This window comes from Zingiber officinale, chromosome 11A (genome assembly GCF_018446385.1).
Source record: "Zingiber officinale cultivar Zhangliang chromosome 11A, Zo_v1.1, whole genome shotgun sequence".
NCBI classification, from domain to species: domain Eukaryota; kingdom Viridiplantae; phylum Streptophyta; class Magnoliopsida; order Zingiberales; family Zingiberaceae; genus Zingiber; species Zingiber officinale.
This window is the reverse complement of record NC_056006.1, coordinates 95,260,705-95,278,609: the sequence shown is the minus strand read 5'-3', so window position 1 is coordinate 95,278,609 and position 17,905 is coordinate 95,260,705. Positions and strand designations below refer to the sequence as shown.

Genomic DNA, 17,905 nt, shown 5'->3' with positions numbered 1-17,905 from the left:
TATTAATAAAATATAAATAATAATGAGTAAAAAATTCGATAACTAACTCCTCCAATGAAATCACGGCCACGGAGGTCACGAACTCGCGGCCGGGCCGCGGCGGGGATTACCGCCGCCGAGGCTGCTAGCTAGCAGCCTGGACGCCACTTGCGGCCTGGCCGTGACTTGCGGCGGAGACCGTAATCTAGCCGTTGGGATCGAAGTATATTCTCTATAATGACCACTTTAGACCTAGTTTGTTCTTGGCTCTATCCAAACAAAAAAAAATCTACCTACACATAGATTTTTTTTTTTAAATCTTTTCAATATGAGATTTTAATCGAATCTCAACAATTCTCTTCTCAAATGAATAATCATTATTAGACTCAGACTCATAACCTGAACCTCCCAGTGAACATCCGATCATCCTGACCTACTTTCGATGAACATTTGCGTCCAGTCACTTTTGATCTGTTTCAGGTCTCCTCGCAAGCATCCTGTCATCCTGACCTGTCTCGGATGTCCCTACGAGCATCCGGTCACCCTGACTTTATTCAAGTCTCCTCACGAGCATCAGGTCATCCTAACTTACTCCATGCCTTCCTCGTGAGAATTTGCTTCGGTCCTTCCCACTAGTATCCGGTCATCCTGACCTACTTTGGGCTCACCCTCAACTTCGTTCAAGGTCACCGCATATAACATCTGATCTGGACCATGACTCTGATATCATAACTTCGTTCAAGATCACCGCACATAACATATCTCCATAATGACATGATATTGTCCACTTTAAATCTAAGCTCTCATGACTTTACTCTTGGGCTTTACCCAAAAGGTCTCATGTCAATGGAGATATCATACATCTTTCTGTCCTGGAGTCATGGTCTAAACCAGATGCTATGTGAGGTGACCTTGAATGAAGTTGAGGGTAGGTTCGGAGTAGATTAGGTTAATCGAATGATTACGGGAGGTCTCGGAGCAAGTCAGAATGACCAGGTGTTCATGGGGAGACCCGGAGCAAGTTAGGTTGACTAGATGCTTGCGGGGATGCCTGAAACAGTCAGGGTGATTGGATGCTTGAGGGTAGGCCCAAACCAGGTTAAGAGTGATCAAATGCGGATACTTGCAGACATGCCTGAAACAGGTCAGGATGACTAGATACATACGGGGAGACCTGAAGCAGGTCAAAAGTGACAAGATCCTTAGGGGGAGACCATGAGAGTAATGGTAATCCTTCGTTTGAGGGAAGGATTTTTAGGATTCAATTAAAGTCTCTCATTGGAAAGATTTAGGAAATATATGTATCATATATCTATTAACATGAAGACTTTGGATAAAAAAGGTAGAAAGTGGATAATATTATGTCATTAAGAAAATATCTGAATATACTTTAGGCACAACACTATGTAGCTGCAATGACCGCAAGCTCACCTACCGTCCTTATTTTCCGTTCATCCATCCACTGTTTCAATGTACTCAATTTGCTTTAATTCACCCCCGAGACTATGGTGTAGCGGTAAAGTATCCAGGTTGTCACCCAAGCACCTACGGTTTGAGCCTTAGTTATGACGAATGATCCTGTCCGAACCAGAGGTCAACGAACGCTGGGGACGTGGCGCTCCCTGCTGAATCCTCGAGTGCTCCGGCGAACCTGCAACAAAACCGAGCCGGGAGGGATATCCCGGCGACGGCCCTCCGACACTCAAGTCAGACGAGGGAATAGATGAAGGAAGTGGCTCAAAGATGAAGACTCCTGTACCTCCGGTTGAAGAAGTGGAGGCCTTATATAGACTCCTGAGGAGGCTGATGTACATATACCGAGGCACACACACATGTCCTCAACCCATACCCAGTATGGGCTTGTCAGAGGAGCTTGTCTGACTCCTTACTGCTACAGTACGAGCCCGTCTTTGATGGGACAGTGAGCATGTCTTTGATGGGACAGTGAGCCCCTGTCTTTGATGGGACAGTGAGCCCATGTCCTAGGATCCTGCATATCATCTGCTGTCAGAAGATGTTCCTATCCTTGCCTTTTCTTACTCCCCGTCAATCGTCCGACCGGTCGGCCGTTTCCTCGCGTCCGGCCGATCGGATGTTCTGATTTGCGCGGGAGCTTCCGGGTCATGTGCTCTGGACTGTTCACAGCGTTGATGTTTTATTCCTTCGGCCGAGCAGGCCCTCTGCTCGGCCTTTCCTACTGTTCATCATGAGCGTCGGAACCCCGCCTCCGACGGGGTATATTGCTTCCGCTCGGAAGCCTCAGCTGGTCGTCGCCCTCCTTATCCGCTCGGCCAAGGCCTTTGGCCCTCCTCGCGGCGTTGACTCTGCTAAATGGGGTCCCCCATTCTTACTGCCGGATCACTTGCCTCCTCTTCAAGTCTAGTCGAAGGAGGCAGTGAGTCCGACTGACTGGACTATGTTTCCGAACGGGCGGTCGTCATCTTACCGCCGCTTATGATATACCTAGAGTCGTTCGGCCCTCATAACTCATCATCCGCTCGGCTCTTCGTTCTGAATGTCTTGGCCTCCAGCGTGGATGTTTGCTTCGTCGAGCACCTTGGCTCGACCAATATACCTCCGTCTGAACTGCGCGGGGCCTTCGTTCATCGGCGACGGTGCCATATATTTGTTCTCTTGATTCTTCATTTCTGCATTTCCAGTATTCGGTCGAAAAAAGTACACAAGATGATTTACAGTGGTACACCTTTCATCCCACCCGATAAGGCTGGAGGTGGTTCGCGCTCCACGGCCTATCCAACTGCCGACCGTCTTCATCCTCCAAATAATACGCACCCGAGCGGAGTTTTTCGGTGATTTTGAAGAGACCTGCCCATGGAGCTTCAAGCTTGCCGACGTCGCCGACCGGTTTGACTTTTTTCCAGACAAGGTCGCCGACCTGGAATGATCGGGGAATGACGCGGCGGTTGTAGTTTTGCTTCATTCGTTGACGGTATGCCATCAGCCGAACGGATGCCTTGGCTCGCTCCTCGCCAATCAAATCCAGCTCCATGTTCCTCCGATCGGCGTTGCCTTCATCATACAATTGGACCCGGACGGACTCGACGCCGACTTCAACTGGAATGACTGCTTCGCCGCCGTACACCAGATGAAAAGGTGTGACGCCCGTTGCTTCCTTAGGAGTCGTCCGGATGGCCCATAAAACGCCCGACACTTCATCCGGCCAACTCCCCCCCCCCACGTGGTCGAGCCGAGTGCGTAGAATACGGAGAATTTCCCGGTTGGCTACTTCGGCTTGACCGTTGCTTTGGGGGTATACCACGGACGTGAAGTGTTGCTCGATGCCGTAGCTTTTGCACCAATCTTCTAGCACCTTCCCTGTGAATTGCCGCCCATTGTCGGAAACCAACCGGCGAGGGATACCGAACCTACAGATGATGTGTTGCCAGATGAATTTTTTGACCATCTGCTCGGTGATCCTGGCTAGTGGCTCGGCCTCCACCCACTTGGAAAAATAATCGACCGCCATCAGCAAAAATTTCCTTTGCCCGGTCGCCATCGGGAATGGACCCACAATATGCATTCCCCATTGATCGAACGGACATGAAACGACTGATGTCTTCATCTCCTCTGCCGGTCGGTGCGAGAAGTTGTGATACTTCTGGCATGAGAGGCACGTAGATACTGTCCGAGCGGCGTCCATTTGTAAGGTTGGCCAAAAATATCCAGCTAGCAAAATCTTCTTGGCTAGTGATCGTCCGCCCGGATGTCCTCCACACGATCCTTGATGTACCTCTTGGAGGATGTAAGCCGAGTCTTCCGAGCTCACACACTTCAACAGCGGGCGAGAGAAAGCCTTCTTGTAGAGCTGATCGCCGATGAGTGTGAACCGACCGGCCCTCCTCCTGAGCAGCTGGGCTTCTTCCCGATCGGCAGAAGTGGTGCCCGAGCGCAAAAACTCTATGATGGGTGTCCTCCAGTCGTCCGGAAATCTGAGGTCTTCCATCCGGTCAACATGTGCCACCAAAGATACTTGTTCAATAGGCTTCGGGATAATGACCGGCGTCATAGAACTTGCTAGTTTGGCCAACTCATCGGCTGCTTGGTTCTCCGTTCGGGGAATCTTCTGGATAAGAACTTCGCGGAAATTAGCTTTGAGTTTTTCAAAGGCCTCAGCATAGAGTTTAAGCCGAGCGCTGTTGATTTCAAAGGTGTCAGATAGTTGCTGAGCGGTCAACTGTGAATCTGAATAAAGTGTCACCCGACCGGCTCCCACATGCCGTGCTGCCTGTAATCCGGCTATGAGGGCCTCATACTCTGCTTCATTGTTGGTAGCTTTATAATCCAGCCAGACGGATAAGTGCATCTTTTCTTCTTGAGGCGAGAGCAGCAATATTCCAATCCCACTTCCGAGCCGAGTGGAAGACCCGTCCACATATATTCTCCACAGAGCTTCCGGCTCTGGCTTTTACACTTCGGTCACAAAGTCAGCCAAGGATTGCGCTTTGATCGCCGAGCGAGGCTGGTATTGGATGTCAAATTCACTTAGTTCTGTCGTCCATTTGATGAGCCGTCCGGACGCTTCTGGATTTAACAGCACCCTTCCTAGCGGGCTGTTCGTCCGGACAATGATGGTGTGAGCCAAGAAATATGGTCGAAGACGCCGAGCGGCTAGAACTAAAGCAAAGGCCAACTTCTCGAGCCCGGTGTAACGAGATTCAACATCTTTTAAAATATGGCTCAGAAAATACACCGGCTGCTCTTCGCCGCTCGCCCTCACAAGTGCTGAGCCTACAGCATGCTCAGTTGACGACAGATAAATATAAAGTGACTCACCCCCGATCGGCTTGGCAAGTATAGGCAGAGAATTAAGATATGTCTTCAATTCTTCGAATGCTCGGTCACATTCTTCATCCCACTGGAACTTAGTAGCCTTGCGCAGGATCTTGAAGAATGGTAGGCTCCGGTCGGCGGTTTTGGAGATGAATCTGGACAAAGCAGTTATCCGACCGGTCAACCGCTGCACTTCCCTTGTATTTCTTGGAGGCGGCATGTCTTGCAGAGCTTTCACCTTGCTGGGATTGACTTCGATTCCCCGCTCGGTCACTATGTATCCCAAGAAACGCCCTCCTTTTGCTCCGAACAGGCACTTTTGGGGATTTAGCTTGACTCCATATTTGCGAAGCGTTCGGAAGGTTTCTTCCATGTCCTTGACGAGATCGGCCGCTCGGGCGGACTTGATAAGAATGTCGTCCACATAAACTTCCAGATTCCGCCCGATCTGCTCCTTGAACACTTTATTCATCAAGCGTTGATAGGTGGCCCCGGCATTCTTCAATCCGAACGGCATCACATTGTAGCAATATGTGTCGTCGGCCGTTACGAAGATTACTTTTTCTTGATCTTCCCGGGCGAGCGGCACTTGATGATAGCCTTGGTAGGCGTCAAGCATACAAATTAATTCGCAGCCGGCCGTAGAATCCACCAGCTGATCTATCCGGGGCAGGGGATAAAAATCTTTGGGGCATGCTTTGTTTAAGTCCCGAAAGTCGATACAGACTCTCCACTTGCCGCCCGGCTTGGAGACTAATACTACATTAGCCAGCCAGCTCGGGAACTGCACTTCGCGTATATGGCCGGCCTCCAGAAGTTTCTCTACTTCCGCCCGGATGATTGCATTCTGCTCGGCACTGAAATCCCTTTTCCTCTGCTTCACTGGACGAGCGTCCGGTCGGACATGCAACTCATGCTGCGCTATGCTTGGGGAAATTCCGGGCAACTCATGTGTCGACCAGACGAAGACACCATGATTTCGTTGGAGGCATTGGATCAGCTCCTCCTCCAGATCAGAGGCAATAAAAGTCGTGTTCTCCGATCGGGTCGGATGGATCTGAACTTCCTCCTTTTCATCATAAATTAAAGCAGGAGGTTTCTCGGTTATGGCGTGCACCTCGATCCGGGGCGCCTTCCGAGCGGAACAGGCTTCTGCTCGGATCATCTCTATATAGCACCGCCGAGCTGCTAGCTGATCTCCACGTACTTCTCCTACTCTATCCTCCACGGGGAATTCGATCTTCTGGTGGAAGGTGGAGACAACCGCCCGGAACTCGCTGAGCGCCGGTCGTCCCAAAATGACGTTATATGATGAGGGAGAGTTCACCACCACGAAGTTTGCTATTCGCGTCCTCCTGAGCGGCTCTTCTCCCAGTGAGATAGCCAGCCGTATTTGTCCGACCGGCTGCACTTCGTTACCCGTGAACCCGTAGAGCGGCGTTATCATGGGCAGTAGCTCGGCTCGATCAATTTGCAGCTGATCGAACGCCTTCTTGAATATAATGTTGACCGAGCTCCCTGTGTCAACAAATATGCGATGAATAGTGTAATTTGCTATTACCGCTTTGATGAGCAGAGCGTCGTCGTGAGGCACTTCTACTCCTTCTAAGTCTCCGGGCCCGAAAGTGATTTCCGGTCCACTTGCCCGCTCTTGGCTACAACCGACTGCGTGGATCTGTAGCTGCTGGACGCCCGCCTTTCTGGCTCGGTTGGAGTCTCCTCCGGTCGGCCCACCAGCAATAACGTTGATCTCGCCTCGGGCAGTATTGCTTCTATTCTCCTCTTTCCGAGCGGACGGTCGGGACCGTTCTCTGGACGCCCGTCGATTCTCCTGTCTTGGAGATCGGTGCCGATCGGGCGTCTGTTGATGACGCCTCTCGGTGCGTGTCCGGTCGGCTTCATGGGTCCTTTGTCTTCTGTCGATGGGAGGAGACCGCCGTTCGACATTCCTGGGAACGGGATTAGCCACGAAGGGAAGACTTCGACAATCCCTCGTGTTGTGTGTATCCGTCCGGTGGAAGGAGCAGAACATAGGGGTCCATCTCTTCTTTGGCTTGGGCCGAGCGGCAGCTACCTCTTGTACGTGTGATTTGGCATGGGGGGATCGGACTGCCTCAGCCCTCGGTCCTCTTGGCGGTTGATGAACGGCCAAGGGTCTCCGCTCGGCAGGAGGAGCCCGTTCGGTTGGTGTTTCTTTTTTCCTGGCTGCCTGCGCTTCCTCCACGTTGATATATTCATTGGCCCGGTGCAGCATATGATCATAATCTTGGGGCGGCTTTCGGATGAGCGACCGGAAGAAGTCCCCGTCCACAAGGCCTTGCGTGAAGGCATTCATCATCGTCTCCGATGTGGCCGTTGGAATATCCATCGCCACTTGGTTGAATCGCTGGATGTAAGCTCGAAGCGATTCTCTCGGCTCTTGCTTGATTGCGAACAAGCTGACGCTTGTCTTCTGATAACGCCGACTGCTGGCGAAGTGGTGGAGGAAGGCTGTTCGGAAGTCCTTGAAGCTAGTGATGGATCCGTCCGGCAACCTCCGAAACCACCGTTGAGCCGATCCCGAGAGAGTGGTAAGAAAGACTCGGCACTTTACTCCATCTGTATATTGATGGAGCGTAGCTGTGTTATCGAACTTACCCAGATGATCATCCGGGTCTGTTGTTCCATTGTACTCGCCGATCGCCGGGGGCGCGTAATGTTTAGGCAGAGGGTCTCGTAGAATAGCCTCCGAAAATTGGCGATTGATCCGCTCGGGAGATGAGTCCGCTCGGGGGGCTTTCCCCTTTCTGGCGTCTCGCCTAGGCATTTCGTCGGAAGAAGATCCTCTATCTCTCCGAGCTGGCCCGGCTTCAGGGGTGCGGAATAAGGCCCGATGGAATGCAACGGTGGCTTGAGGTGCGTCCGCTCGGCCACCCGATGCAGATGTTGCTTGTTGCTCCGGCCGCTCGGCTGATGCTTTTTGTTTTAACTCCACAAGTTTGGCGGCCCTCATCTCGACCAGAGCGTCGAGTTCTTCCGTCGAAAGCGTCACCGTGTGTTGTCGTCCAGCCTCGTCCATTGTTCCCGTTCGAATGCAGGTGCGTTCCCACAGACGGCGCCAAATTGATCCTGTCCGAACCAGGGGTCAACGAACGCTGGGACGTGGCGCTCCCTGCTGAATCCTCGAGTGCTCCGGCGAACCTGCAACAAAACCGAGCCGGGAGGGATGTCCCGGCGACGGCCCTCCGACGCTCAAGTCAGACGAGGGTATAGATGAAGGAAGTGGCTCAAAGATGAAGACTCCTGTACCTCCGGTTGAAGAAGTGGAGGCCTTATATAGACTCCTGAGGAGGCTGATGTACATATACCGAGGCACACACACGTGTCCTCAACCCATACCCAGTATGGGCTTGTCAGAGGAGCTTGCCTGACTCCTTACTGCTACAGTACGAGCCCGTCTTTGATGGGACAGTGAGCATGTCTTTGATGGGACAGTGAGCCCCTATCCTTGATGGGACAGTGAGCCCATGTCCTAGGATCCTGCATATCATCTGCTGTCAGAAGATGTTCCTATCCTTGCCTTTTCTTACTCCCCGTCAATCGTCCGACCGGTCGGCCGTTTCCTCGCGTCCGGCCGATCGGATGTTCTGATCTGCGCGGGAGCTTCCGGGTCATGTGCTCTGGACTGTTCACAGCGTTGATGTTTTATTCCTTCGGCCGAGCAGGCCCTCTGCTCGGCCTTTCCTACTGTTCATCATGAGCGTCGGAACCCCGCCTCCGACGGGGTATATTGCTTCCGCTCGGAAGCCTCAGCTGGTCGTCGCCCTCCTTATCCGCTCGGCCAAGGCCTTTGGCCCTCCTCGCGGCGTTGACTCTGCTAAATGGGGTCCCCCATTCTTACTGCCGGATCAACGAATTTGTAGAAATTTTTCCTCCAAATGGATCACACAAGTTCGAGCCCCAGTTATAACGAATTTGTAGAAATTTTTCCTTCAAATGGATCACGCAATTAAATGATGCTGGGCTCCTGGGTTGTCCGCTGCGAGCGCTTCTCGATTTATCCTGGTGGCGAGAAATTTCCGTGAGACCGGGCCGATCACCCCAGACTCGATGTTACCCAACTTGATTAATCATTTTTTTTTTCAATTTGCTTTAATTCAATCGTATTCGAGGGATTAATGTTGAGGAATTAACATTGATACATAAGGATTAATATTCGTTTCGTCACAAGCAATTCAGAGATTCAATTCATGAACAGAGACACAAATATGCAATTTTTATCGCAATAACTTGGAGGCAATGTAACTTCCCAGCCCTGCTACGAGCACGGTGACCAGAACCGTGCTAAGAATCAACGTCTTACGCTTCCTCGGATCCCTCAAAACGCCTCCACCTCCTCTCTCTTTCACCATTTTATCTGCAGGTTTCGGCAGAACCACGTAGAGAGTCTCCTTGTCCAGGTTGGCCTCGATCTCTCTCACGTTGCAATCCTTGGGAAGTTGGAAGGTCTTCAGGAACCGACGCCATCGATTGCCTTCTACAGCGCACTCTCCGCTCACAGTCAGCTTCCCTGACGTGTCAGCTTGAACCTTGAGGTCTTCCTTCTTGAATCCCAGACCTGAATTGGAACATGGAGAAGTGTCGAAAAAAAGTTCATGAATCAAAAAGGAGAAACGATGCATGGAGAACAGTAGTAATATAATTGCCTGAGACGTCGACGAGCAGCGCGTCGAGCTCTCCCAATTTAATCCATCTGCAGGGAGGAAAGCACTGGGTGAAAGTACGCAGAGATGATTTGGCTTCCATTTGTGCAACTTTGGCGATCGAGCTCTTGGAGGTTGTTGATGTTTGAAAGCTGAAGCCTGTTGATAAGGCTGCGTGCATGGAATGAAGGCTTTGCTTGGGAGAAGGAAGATATATTCCCTTTTGGTTGATTTTCAAGTGCTTTAGGTCACCTGAAACTTCCATATGTGGAAGTACCTTAGCTGGTGTTCACTTTACTGTAGGAATAAAGTTCCCTTAACGTGTTTGGATACTTATTTTTTGTGTAAGTTTCATCCCCAACAAACTCGTGAAATGAAAATAGCAAGAAGATCAAGTCTCTAGCAGACTTATTATAATAGGATACAGAATCAATTCAGTATAATCTTTTACTATAATTTACTATCATAATACAAGAAAAATCAAATTATATGAAAGATACTAACTAAAATGGATTTTAACACAATTCACTTGCGAATAAAATTGGAGGATCTCCTGATCTACGGTGATAAAAGGTGAATATGTTCATCTTTAACGTCCCTATCAAAGGTGAATACGTTTGTCTTTAGCGTCCCTATCAATTCGTTTCAGAGCTAATACGGAGAAGGTAACTAACTTTTGGAATAGTGACTAGCACATAAGGGAGACAATTACTTCGATTTTGTCGAGATTTGAACCCCAAATCTTATGATGGCAACACCTCATGTGCTAGTCACTAGACCGTTCCGAGAGGACAAGATCTCCTGGTCCATATTTTTATAAACCATGGGATGGACCATATGAAATTACGGTCGGATCATGGTGGCGATCCGATCACAATTGATTGTGATCCTTCATTACGTTCATTGTCTCCCCCTAAGGTTATAGTTTAGGTCGGGGTGGATGACTGAAAGCCGCCCGAAGGCCACCCCGCTTGGTAACTAGCAACCTGATCACTTGTCCACCATCGACGACATTCGGATGGTCTCGGTCACTCACTCCGATCCAAACTATAACTTAGGAGAACGGTGACAAAAAATTACAATCTATTGCGGTCAAATAATCATGATAATCGGGCCATAATTCTGTATGATCCATTTCCTGACTCTGGACCCGAAAGTATCTAGGTGAATTTTGATTAGATTGAAGATTTAATTAACAAGTGACAACATATATATAACGTACAAACAATGTCGAACGATACCGTGGAACAAGGGCACGAGATCTTGACGAAATTTCTCTTGAATTCTTCTTTTCTTTTGTTTTCTATCTAAGAGTTCTAAGGCATTACAAATTTATTAGGTCTCGTAATTTAACAAGAACACAATTACCTTCTTATTCTCGACGTCCTTTCTGTTCAATCAAATTACATTCGATAAAAGTAATTTAATTTTAATTTTTCATTCTCTCGATCGGTTTATAATACACACATAGATTCCTGTTCCCACCAAGGCCGCGATGACCAGAATTCCAATGATCGTGATCCTGCTGCGGCTGCGGAATTCACATTGCAATTTCTTTCCCGTTTCTGCCATTTCTTCGCGCTTCTCTTCCGTCTTCTTCTTTTCTTCCATTAATGGCTGACCGATGCTTCCAACGGGCTCCGTCGTTCTCGACTCGGTCCTCTGGCGCAGACCACTTTCCCGGCCATCATCTCTCGCCTCCGGCGAAGCTTCCGGTCTTGCCGGTTGCCTCCGGCGAAGTTCGGAAGTTCGATCCGGAGGAGGCCGTTCTCAAGCGCGGCCTTGATCTCGCTGGCGTTACAGTGATCCGGCACTTGGAACTCCTTGACGAAGCGGCTCCATCGGTTTCCGACCAGTGGGCGTTCTCCGGTGATCTTCAGGTTGCCGAAGTCGTTGATGCGGATACTGATATGCTCCTTCCTAAAACCTGCGCGTAGAATTAAGGAGATCGAAAGATGACCAAGTACGTACTTGAAGAACAGATAAAAGGAGTATAATGCATGCATTGCCTGGGAGTTCAACGACAAAGAACTCTGCTTCATTTGATGAAACCACTCGATCTAAAGGAACAAAATCCACGAAGATGCGCTGTTCGGGGACGGAAGACGGCGATCTCTCCATCGGGCTTTCTTTTTCACCTTCGAATGATTCGACTGACGGATGAAATCATATATATATATAATTATATATGGATAGAGAGGAGTGTCTTCTTTGGATGTGTGTGATGATCAAAGTAAGTTATTCCTTTTCGCGTGGCTCTTGAGAGGAAGGTGTGCCTTCTTCAATCTGCTCTTGCGCAGGTCACCTCAGAGGAGAGGAAACCGAGGTTCCTTCTTTCCTCTGCACGCTTTGCTGCTTCGCTGCTTTTCGCATCTGTTCCACTGAAAGTTTCAGAAAATTGCATAGAAAAATACGTTAAAACAGAGCAATAACTAGCAGAGTGCATAGTTTTTATTCCTCGTCAACTCTCAATCAATTCCTTATAGATTGATATCAAGTTATTGTCTATTATATTCACACTGTATCCTTATAGATTGAGATAAGTACTTTCCTTGTTCTTCGATTCGGAGCTGCAAGTGCCTCTGCACCTCCATCTGTTGCTGGAGCTTGTTCTGCATCGTTAGCATAGTTCTGCGACACAGACAACACTGTTTTTTTAAGCGTGGATGAGCAGCAGAAAGAAGTTTAATTTTGCTTCCTAATCGCACTCTGCTCGAGCTCCATTCTTCTGGTCATGGCTGGATAACACATCTGTTAAATCAATCATTTAAACTCATCGATGAGCAGCTTTGATCACACAATGCACTTGTTTTGACCATGTTTTTGTGCCTCATTAATTGCTGCTACCAGTTATTCAGTTGAGGTCAAAGGAAGAAGGTAAGGACATTGTAAATATAAACCTCTCCGTAAAACTTCTTTTTTAGTTTTCAATATGCTACATGCCACATCGAAAATGAAAAAACTTATTATTCCCTCCATAATCAAAAAAATATCTATACAATTTTTTTTGGATCCTACATTACAAATCATATATATTTATTTATTTATTTTTTCATTTAATATCTTTATATGATTTTTACTTAATATTTTAATTAATTCTGATCTTTAATTTATTTATAAAATTTAATTAATAAATTAATAAATTTACAATTTTTAATTTAATTTAATATATTTATTTAATATTTAATTAATTTATGATTTTTAATTTAATTATAGTTATTGCTATTTTTTAACTTATCAAATATATTTATTTTCAAAAGAAAGAACTACACATTTAACCATTCATGAAATAAAATATTATAATTAGATGCTTCACAAAACTAACTTCATCTTTCATTATCTTTCATTGATTACCTTCGTCAAGTGTCCATATATGTTCAACTAAGTCAACTCGAAGTTGATGATGTGTTTCACTGTCATGCAACTCGTAATTTCTCTGGAGGTATTCTTGGAATTCGGGTGTGGAGCCCTGTTTTACCCGCGTCGGATGATTTTCTTCATCTCCCATCCAATTAGATACTGCATCCCCTCATCCTCAATAATCATATTGTGCAAAATAATGCGCGTATATATGATATCCCTTAATATATCTCTCGACCATTATCGTACTGGACCTCTGAGTATTGCCCAACGAGCTTGGAGAACTCCAAATGCTCGCTCGACATCTTTTCTTACAGCCTCTTATCTTTCCTTGAACTTTTTTCTTTTCGGATCCTCGGGGCATGAAAAACTCTTGACGAATGTAGCCCAAGTTGGGTAAATCCCATCTGTTGTATATGTCGTGTCGTTTATTGTAAAATAAACCTCTGGTGCACCTCCTTCCAAAAACTTTGTTGAATAAAGGTGATTCGTAAAGCACATTTATATCATTACATGATCCTGCAGCTCCAAAAAAGCATGTCATATCCATAAGTCAGCAGATGTGATTGCTTTAAGCACAATTGTTGGGTGTCCATAATCGCCTCAAGTAAACTGACCTCTCCAAGCGACGGGACAATTTTTCCATTCTCAATGCATACAATCAAGGCTACCCAACATGCCAGGAAACCATGCCTTCGCTCATGCATTTCAAGTAAATGTTGGGTGTCAGCTGCAGTTGGTCTTCTCAAGTATTGGTCCCCAAATACTTCATATACACATTTGCAGAAGTTGATCAAACAGTCAATAGTAATGGTTTTAGCAAGCCTTAGATATTCATCGGATTGGTCGGCAGGGGCTCCATATGCCAATTGACGGAGAGTTGCCGTGCATTTTTGAAGTGGCGACAAGCCCATCCTTCCCGTTGCATCAATTCTCCATTGAAAATACTCTGAATGATTTTGTAATTTTTCGACAATGCCCAAAACTAACTCTCTTCGCATTTGAAATCTTCGTCGAAACATTTCATTGGTATAAACTGGTTGATCAGAGAAGTAATAATTGAAAAGACGAGAATGTCCGACTTCACGCTCTCGATCCAAATATGTTCTCATATGTGTTCTGCTCGCTAAATAACTCATACCTACTTCCATCAACATTTGGTGTTGTTGCATAAGCATTAGCATGAATCTTTCATCAGCATCATCCGTCAGTTCATCATGCAAGAATTGACGGATCCTATTACTTCTAGCTAGATTGTCGTCGTTTGACATTAGGAGGATTGTGTAATGGATGATTAGAACTTTGTTGATAGCTTGAAAAATTCTACCTATATTACTCGTATATATAGATTAGCTTCTAACGGCTAGTTAGATCTAACGTCTAGTTAGATCTAACGACTACTTTCTAATATAAAATTTAATCTCTTTCATGAATCATTTGCCTCATCAGTCCCAACCTTTACCATTACCAAAATTATTTAATGCACACACATCGGTTCAAGATGTGATACAGTTAATTGATGATCCCAATCTTACACCTGTCTTTGATGGTTGGTCTAATCCATATAATGATCTGATTCAATTAACCTTACTGATCAATCTGGCTCAAGCAGTGGAGTTTAGCATGTGACTGGAGTGAGAAGTGAACCCAAGAGTAGTGGCTCGACTTTTGGTGCTTAAGTCAATTGAAGTTTGGTAAAGCAAGTTTAAGCATCAGAATTAGAGGTTGAGGTGTAATTTCAGAGGAAAAAAAATTCCACGATGAGAAATATCATATACAAAAAAAGACAAAATCCTCTTGTTGCTCAAGCTATATTGACAAGTTATGATAAAGCAAGTTTAAGTAAATGGATATATGTCTCCCATTGACAAATTCATTTTTCAATCTCCTCAAGCTATATTGCCATAGATAAGCACACTTTTAAGAACTTGAGAAGTGAGCATGGCACATCACATGCTTTAGGATAGAAATCGTCCATTACCATCTCCTCTTTCCAATAGGATATTTTGAAGTGCTATAATGATAATCATCCAAGACAGAAATTACAAACAACAATAAGATAAACTAAACTACATCTAAGACTTCGATCTTAAAAAAAACAGCTAAAAAACAAAAAACCATCTAATAAGGTATTCCCCATCTTTTGGATATTATTTCACATGCCTTTTTATGTATATCCTCTTGTTGCTTTGTCATTCTTGAAGTATCCCTCATCAGGATTTCATAATCACGTCGATGTTGGTTGCTACTCGGAAAACCTAGAGGTTCCACTGTACAAAAATTTTGTACAAAGGTCTGAACCTTTTCCTAGCTACCATGTGTTCTTTTAAATTAAATTTTGGATCGCCTGCGAAACTTAACACGTTTGATCCAAAACTTAATCTATTCGTTCTTTTAGGTTTTGACTTGGGTCTCCTGCGTAACTTAACACGTTCGACCCAAATCACCTTAAGTTATTAATTCTATTAAATATTAATTTTCATAATTGGTTCCCAGTACTGACGTGGCGAGGCACATGGCCTTCTTGGATATGGGAGCAACCACCACCGACTAGACAAAACCTTTTATGGAAAGCTAATATTTAATTTCCTAAAATAACTTTAGGTTAACCGAAAAGAACAATCAAATCACAAAAAAAAACAAAAGAACACAACATCGAAAAACATATTCGAAATACTAGAATCGCATGCCTCTTGTATTTGGTATTATTTCCAAAAATAACTAGTATGATGCGGAAAGAAAAATTACTAGTTATACCTTTTAGAAAGACTTCTTGATCTTCTACCGTATTCCTCTTCTAACCTCGGACATTGTGTGGGCAACGATCTTCCGAGATGAGAAACCACCAAAGCACCTTCTTTTCCTTTCTTCAAATTTCGGCCAAGCACAAAGTTTCCAAAAGATGAAGATATTTTCCACCAACCAAGCTCCAAGGGATGTAAGCTTTTTCTCCTTCTTCCTCAAGCTAGATCCGGCCACCAATTAAAACTCCATGAGCATGAAGAGGTTCGGCCACAAAGAGAAGAAGAAGAGAAGAAGAAAGGGCCGGCCACACCACCAAGGAAAAGAGGGAGAGAAATAGAATAGAGTCCTTAGCCTTGAAGCCTCCTCTACCCCCTCTTTTATAATCCTTGGTCTTGACAAATAAGGAAAATTTAATAAAAACTTCCTTAATTCTTTTGCCATTGAAAAGGAAAATTTATTTAATTAAAAACAAATTTTCTTTTCAATTTTGCAATGGCCGGCCACACCAAGAAATCTCCAAGCAAATAAAATTTTAAACACCAATTAAAACTTCCTTATTTGCTTCCGGAAATTTATAAAAATTTCTCAATAATTTTTATCCCTTCATGATTGGTTTATAAAAAGGAAATTTAATAAATTAAAATCTTTCTTTTAAACATGTGGATAAAAAGAAAGTTATCTCTATAAATTAAAATCTCTTTTAATCTACAAATAAGGAAAGATATCAAATCTTTTCTTAATCTTTTGTAGAAACTTATAAAAGAGAATATTTAATTTTAAACTCTCTTTTAAATCATGAACATGATTAAAAAGGAAAGTTTTCTTAAAATTTAAAATCCTCCTTTAATCAACAAATAAGGAAAGATTTCAAATTTTAAACTTTCTTTTAAACATGTAGATGATTTACAAATAAAGAAAGTTTTTACCAAAAATTAAAACCATCCTACAAATAAGGAAAGAGATTAATCTCTTCTCTTAATCTTTTGTAGAAAGCTATAAAAGGAAATTTTTAATTTTTAAACTCTCTTTTAAAATCATGATATCCACATAAGAAATAATTTTAATAAAAATCCTTTTTAATATTCTAGTGGCCGGCCACCTAAACTTGGGACCCAAGCTTTGGCCGGCCACCTACATGACTCATCCACTTGATCTTGGCCGGCCCTAGCTTGGGTTCCAAGCTAGCTTGGCCGACACCATTGGATGGGTAAGAAGGTGGGTATGCGGTGGGTATAAATCTCTATATACTAGAGGCTACAATAGGGACCGAGAGGAGGAATTGGTTTTGGTCTCCCGATGAAATTAAGCATCCCGTGTTCGCCCCGAACACACAACTTAATTTCATCAATAATAATTCATTCCACTAAAGAACTATTATTGAACTACCGCACCAATCCCAAATTATATTTTGGGCTCCTTCTTATTATGAGTGTGTTAGTCTCCCTGTGTTTAAGATAACAAATGTCCACTAATTAAGTAAGTTACTGACAACTCACTTAATTAATATCTAGCTCCAAGAGTAGTACCACTCAACTTTATCGTCATGTCGGACTAAGTCCACCTGTAGGGTTTAACATGACAATCCTTATGAGCTCCTCTTGGGGATATTCTCAACCTAGATTACTAGGACACAGTTTCCTTCTATAATCAACAACACGCACTATAAGTGATATCATTTCCCAACTTATCGGGCTTATTGATTCATCGAACTAAATCTCACCCATTGATAAATTAAAGAAATAAATATCAAATATATGTGCTTGTTATTATATTAGGATTAAGAGCACACACTTCCATAATAACTGAGGTCTTTGTCTCTTTATAAAGTCAGTATAAAAGAAACGACCTCTAATGGTCCTACTCAATACCCTCTTAGTGTACTAGTGTAATTATATAGTTAAGATAAACTAACACCTAATTATACTACGACCTTCCAATGGTTTGTTCATTTCCATCATGGTCGTGAGCTACTGTTTATAATTTATAAGGTACTGATAACATGATCTTCTGTGTGTGACACCACACACCATGTTATCTACAATATAAATTAATTGAACAACCACATTTATCACAAATGTAGACATTTGACCAATGTGATTCTTATTTATAGATAAATGTTTATACCAAAAGCTAGGCTTTTAGTATACACTCTAACAGTCGAAATGCTTCAGATTCTGCAACTTTCTCGTTGTTATGGAATTCATCTATCTTCCTAACTTTGTCTTGTTGAATACCTTTGGATTCCTTCCACATGTTGTTCATGTTGCCAATGCTTTCATTATCTTTCATTGATTACCTTCATCAAGTGTCCATATATGTTCAACCAAGTCAGTTCAAAGTTGATGATA

The 17,905-nt window shown here is 44.6% G+C and overlaps 2 protein-coding genes across 2 annotated transcripts; both read right to left on the bottom strand.

Annotated features, from left to right (window-relative positions):
• Positions 1–2: 2 nt before the first annotated feature.
• LOC122031627 lies at positions 3–11,063 on the bottom strand. The gene is made up of 6 exons (XM_042590718.1): positions 10,920–11,063; positions 9,456–9,519; positions 9,040–9,367; positions 8,867–8,870; positions 2,696–2,717; positions 3–124 (listed from the first exon to the last, which is right to left on the bottom strand). The coding sequence occupies exons 1-6, from the start codon at positions 11,061–11,063 to the stop codon at positions 3–5; spliced, it is 684 nt and encodes a 227-aa protein (XP_042446652.1).
• On the bottom strand, positions 11,063–11,597 carry LOC122031626 (inactive protein RESTRICTED TEV MOVEMENT 2-like). Its single transcript, XM_042590717.1, has 2 exons — positions 11,462–11,597; positions 11,063–11,379 (listed from the first exon to the last, which is right to left on the bottom strand). Exons 1-2 carry the CDS (start codon positions 11,571–11,573, stop codon positions 11,063–11,065), a joined length of 429 nt encoding a protein of 142 aa, XP_042446651.1. The 5' UTR covers positions 11,574–11,597.
• Positions 11,598–17,905: the final 6,308 nt, after the last annotated feature.

What these genes read in the sequence shown, in the direction of transcription:
- LOC122031627 (XM_042590718.1), bottom strand. Translation starts at nt 11,063, where the DNA reads ATGGAAGAAAAGAAGAAGACGGAAGAGAAGCGCGAAGAAATGGCAGAA. An exon ending in TGGTGGGAACAGGAATCTAT is followed by an intron (nt 9,520 to 10,919) that starts GTGTGTATTATA and finishes ACTTTCACCCAG; the next exon opens with TGCTTTCCTCCCTGCAGATG. An exon ending in ACCACCTCCAGCCTTATCGG is followed by an intron (nt 125 to 2,695) that starts GTGGGATGAAAG and finishes GCTGCTAGCTAG; the next exon opens with CAGCCTCGGCGGCGGTAATC.
- LOC122031626 (XM_042590717.1), bottom strand. Translation starts at nt 11,573, where the DNA reads ATGGAGAGATCGCCGTCTTCCGTCCCCGAACAGCGCATCTTCGTGGAT. An exon ending in CTTTGTCGTTGAACTCCCAG is followed by an intron (nt 11,380 to 11,461) that starts GCAATGCATGCA and finishes TTCTACGCGCAG; the next exon opens with GTTTTAGGAAGGAGCATATC.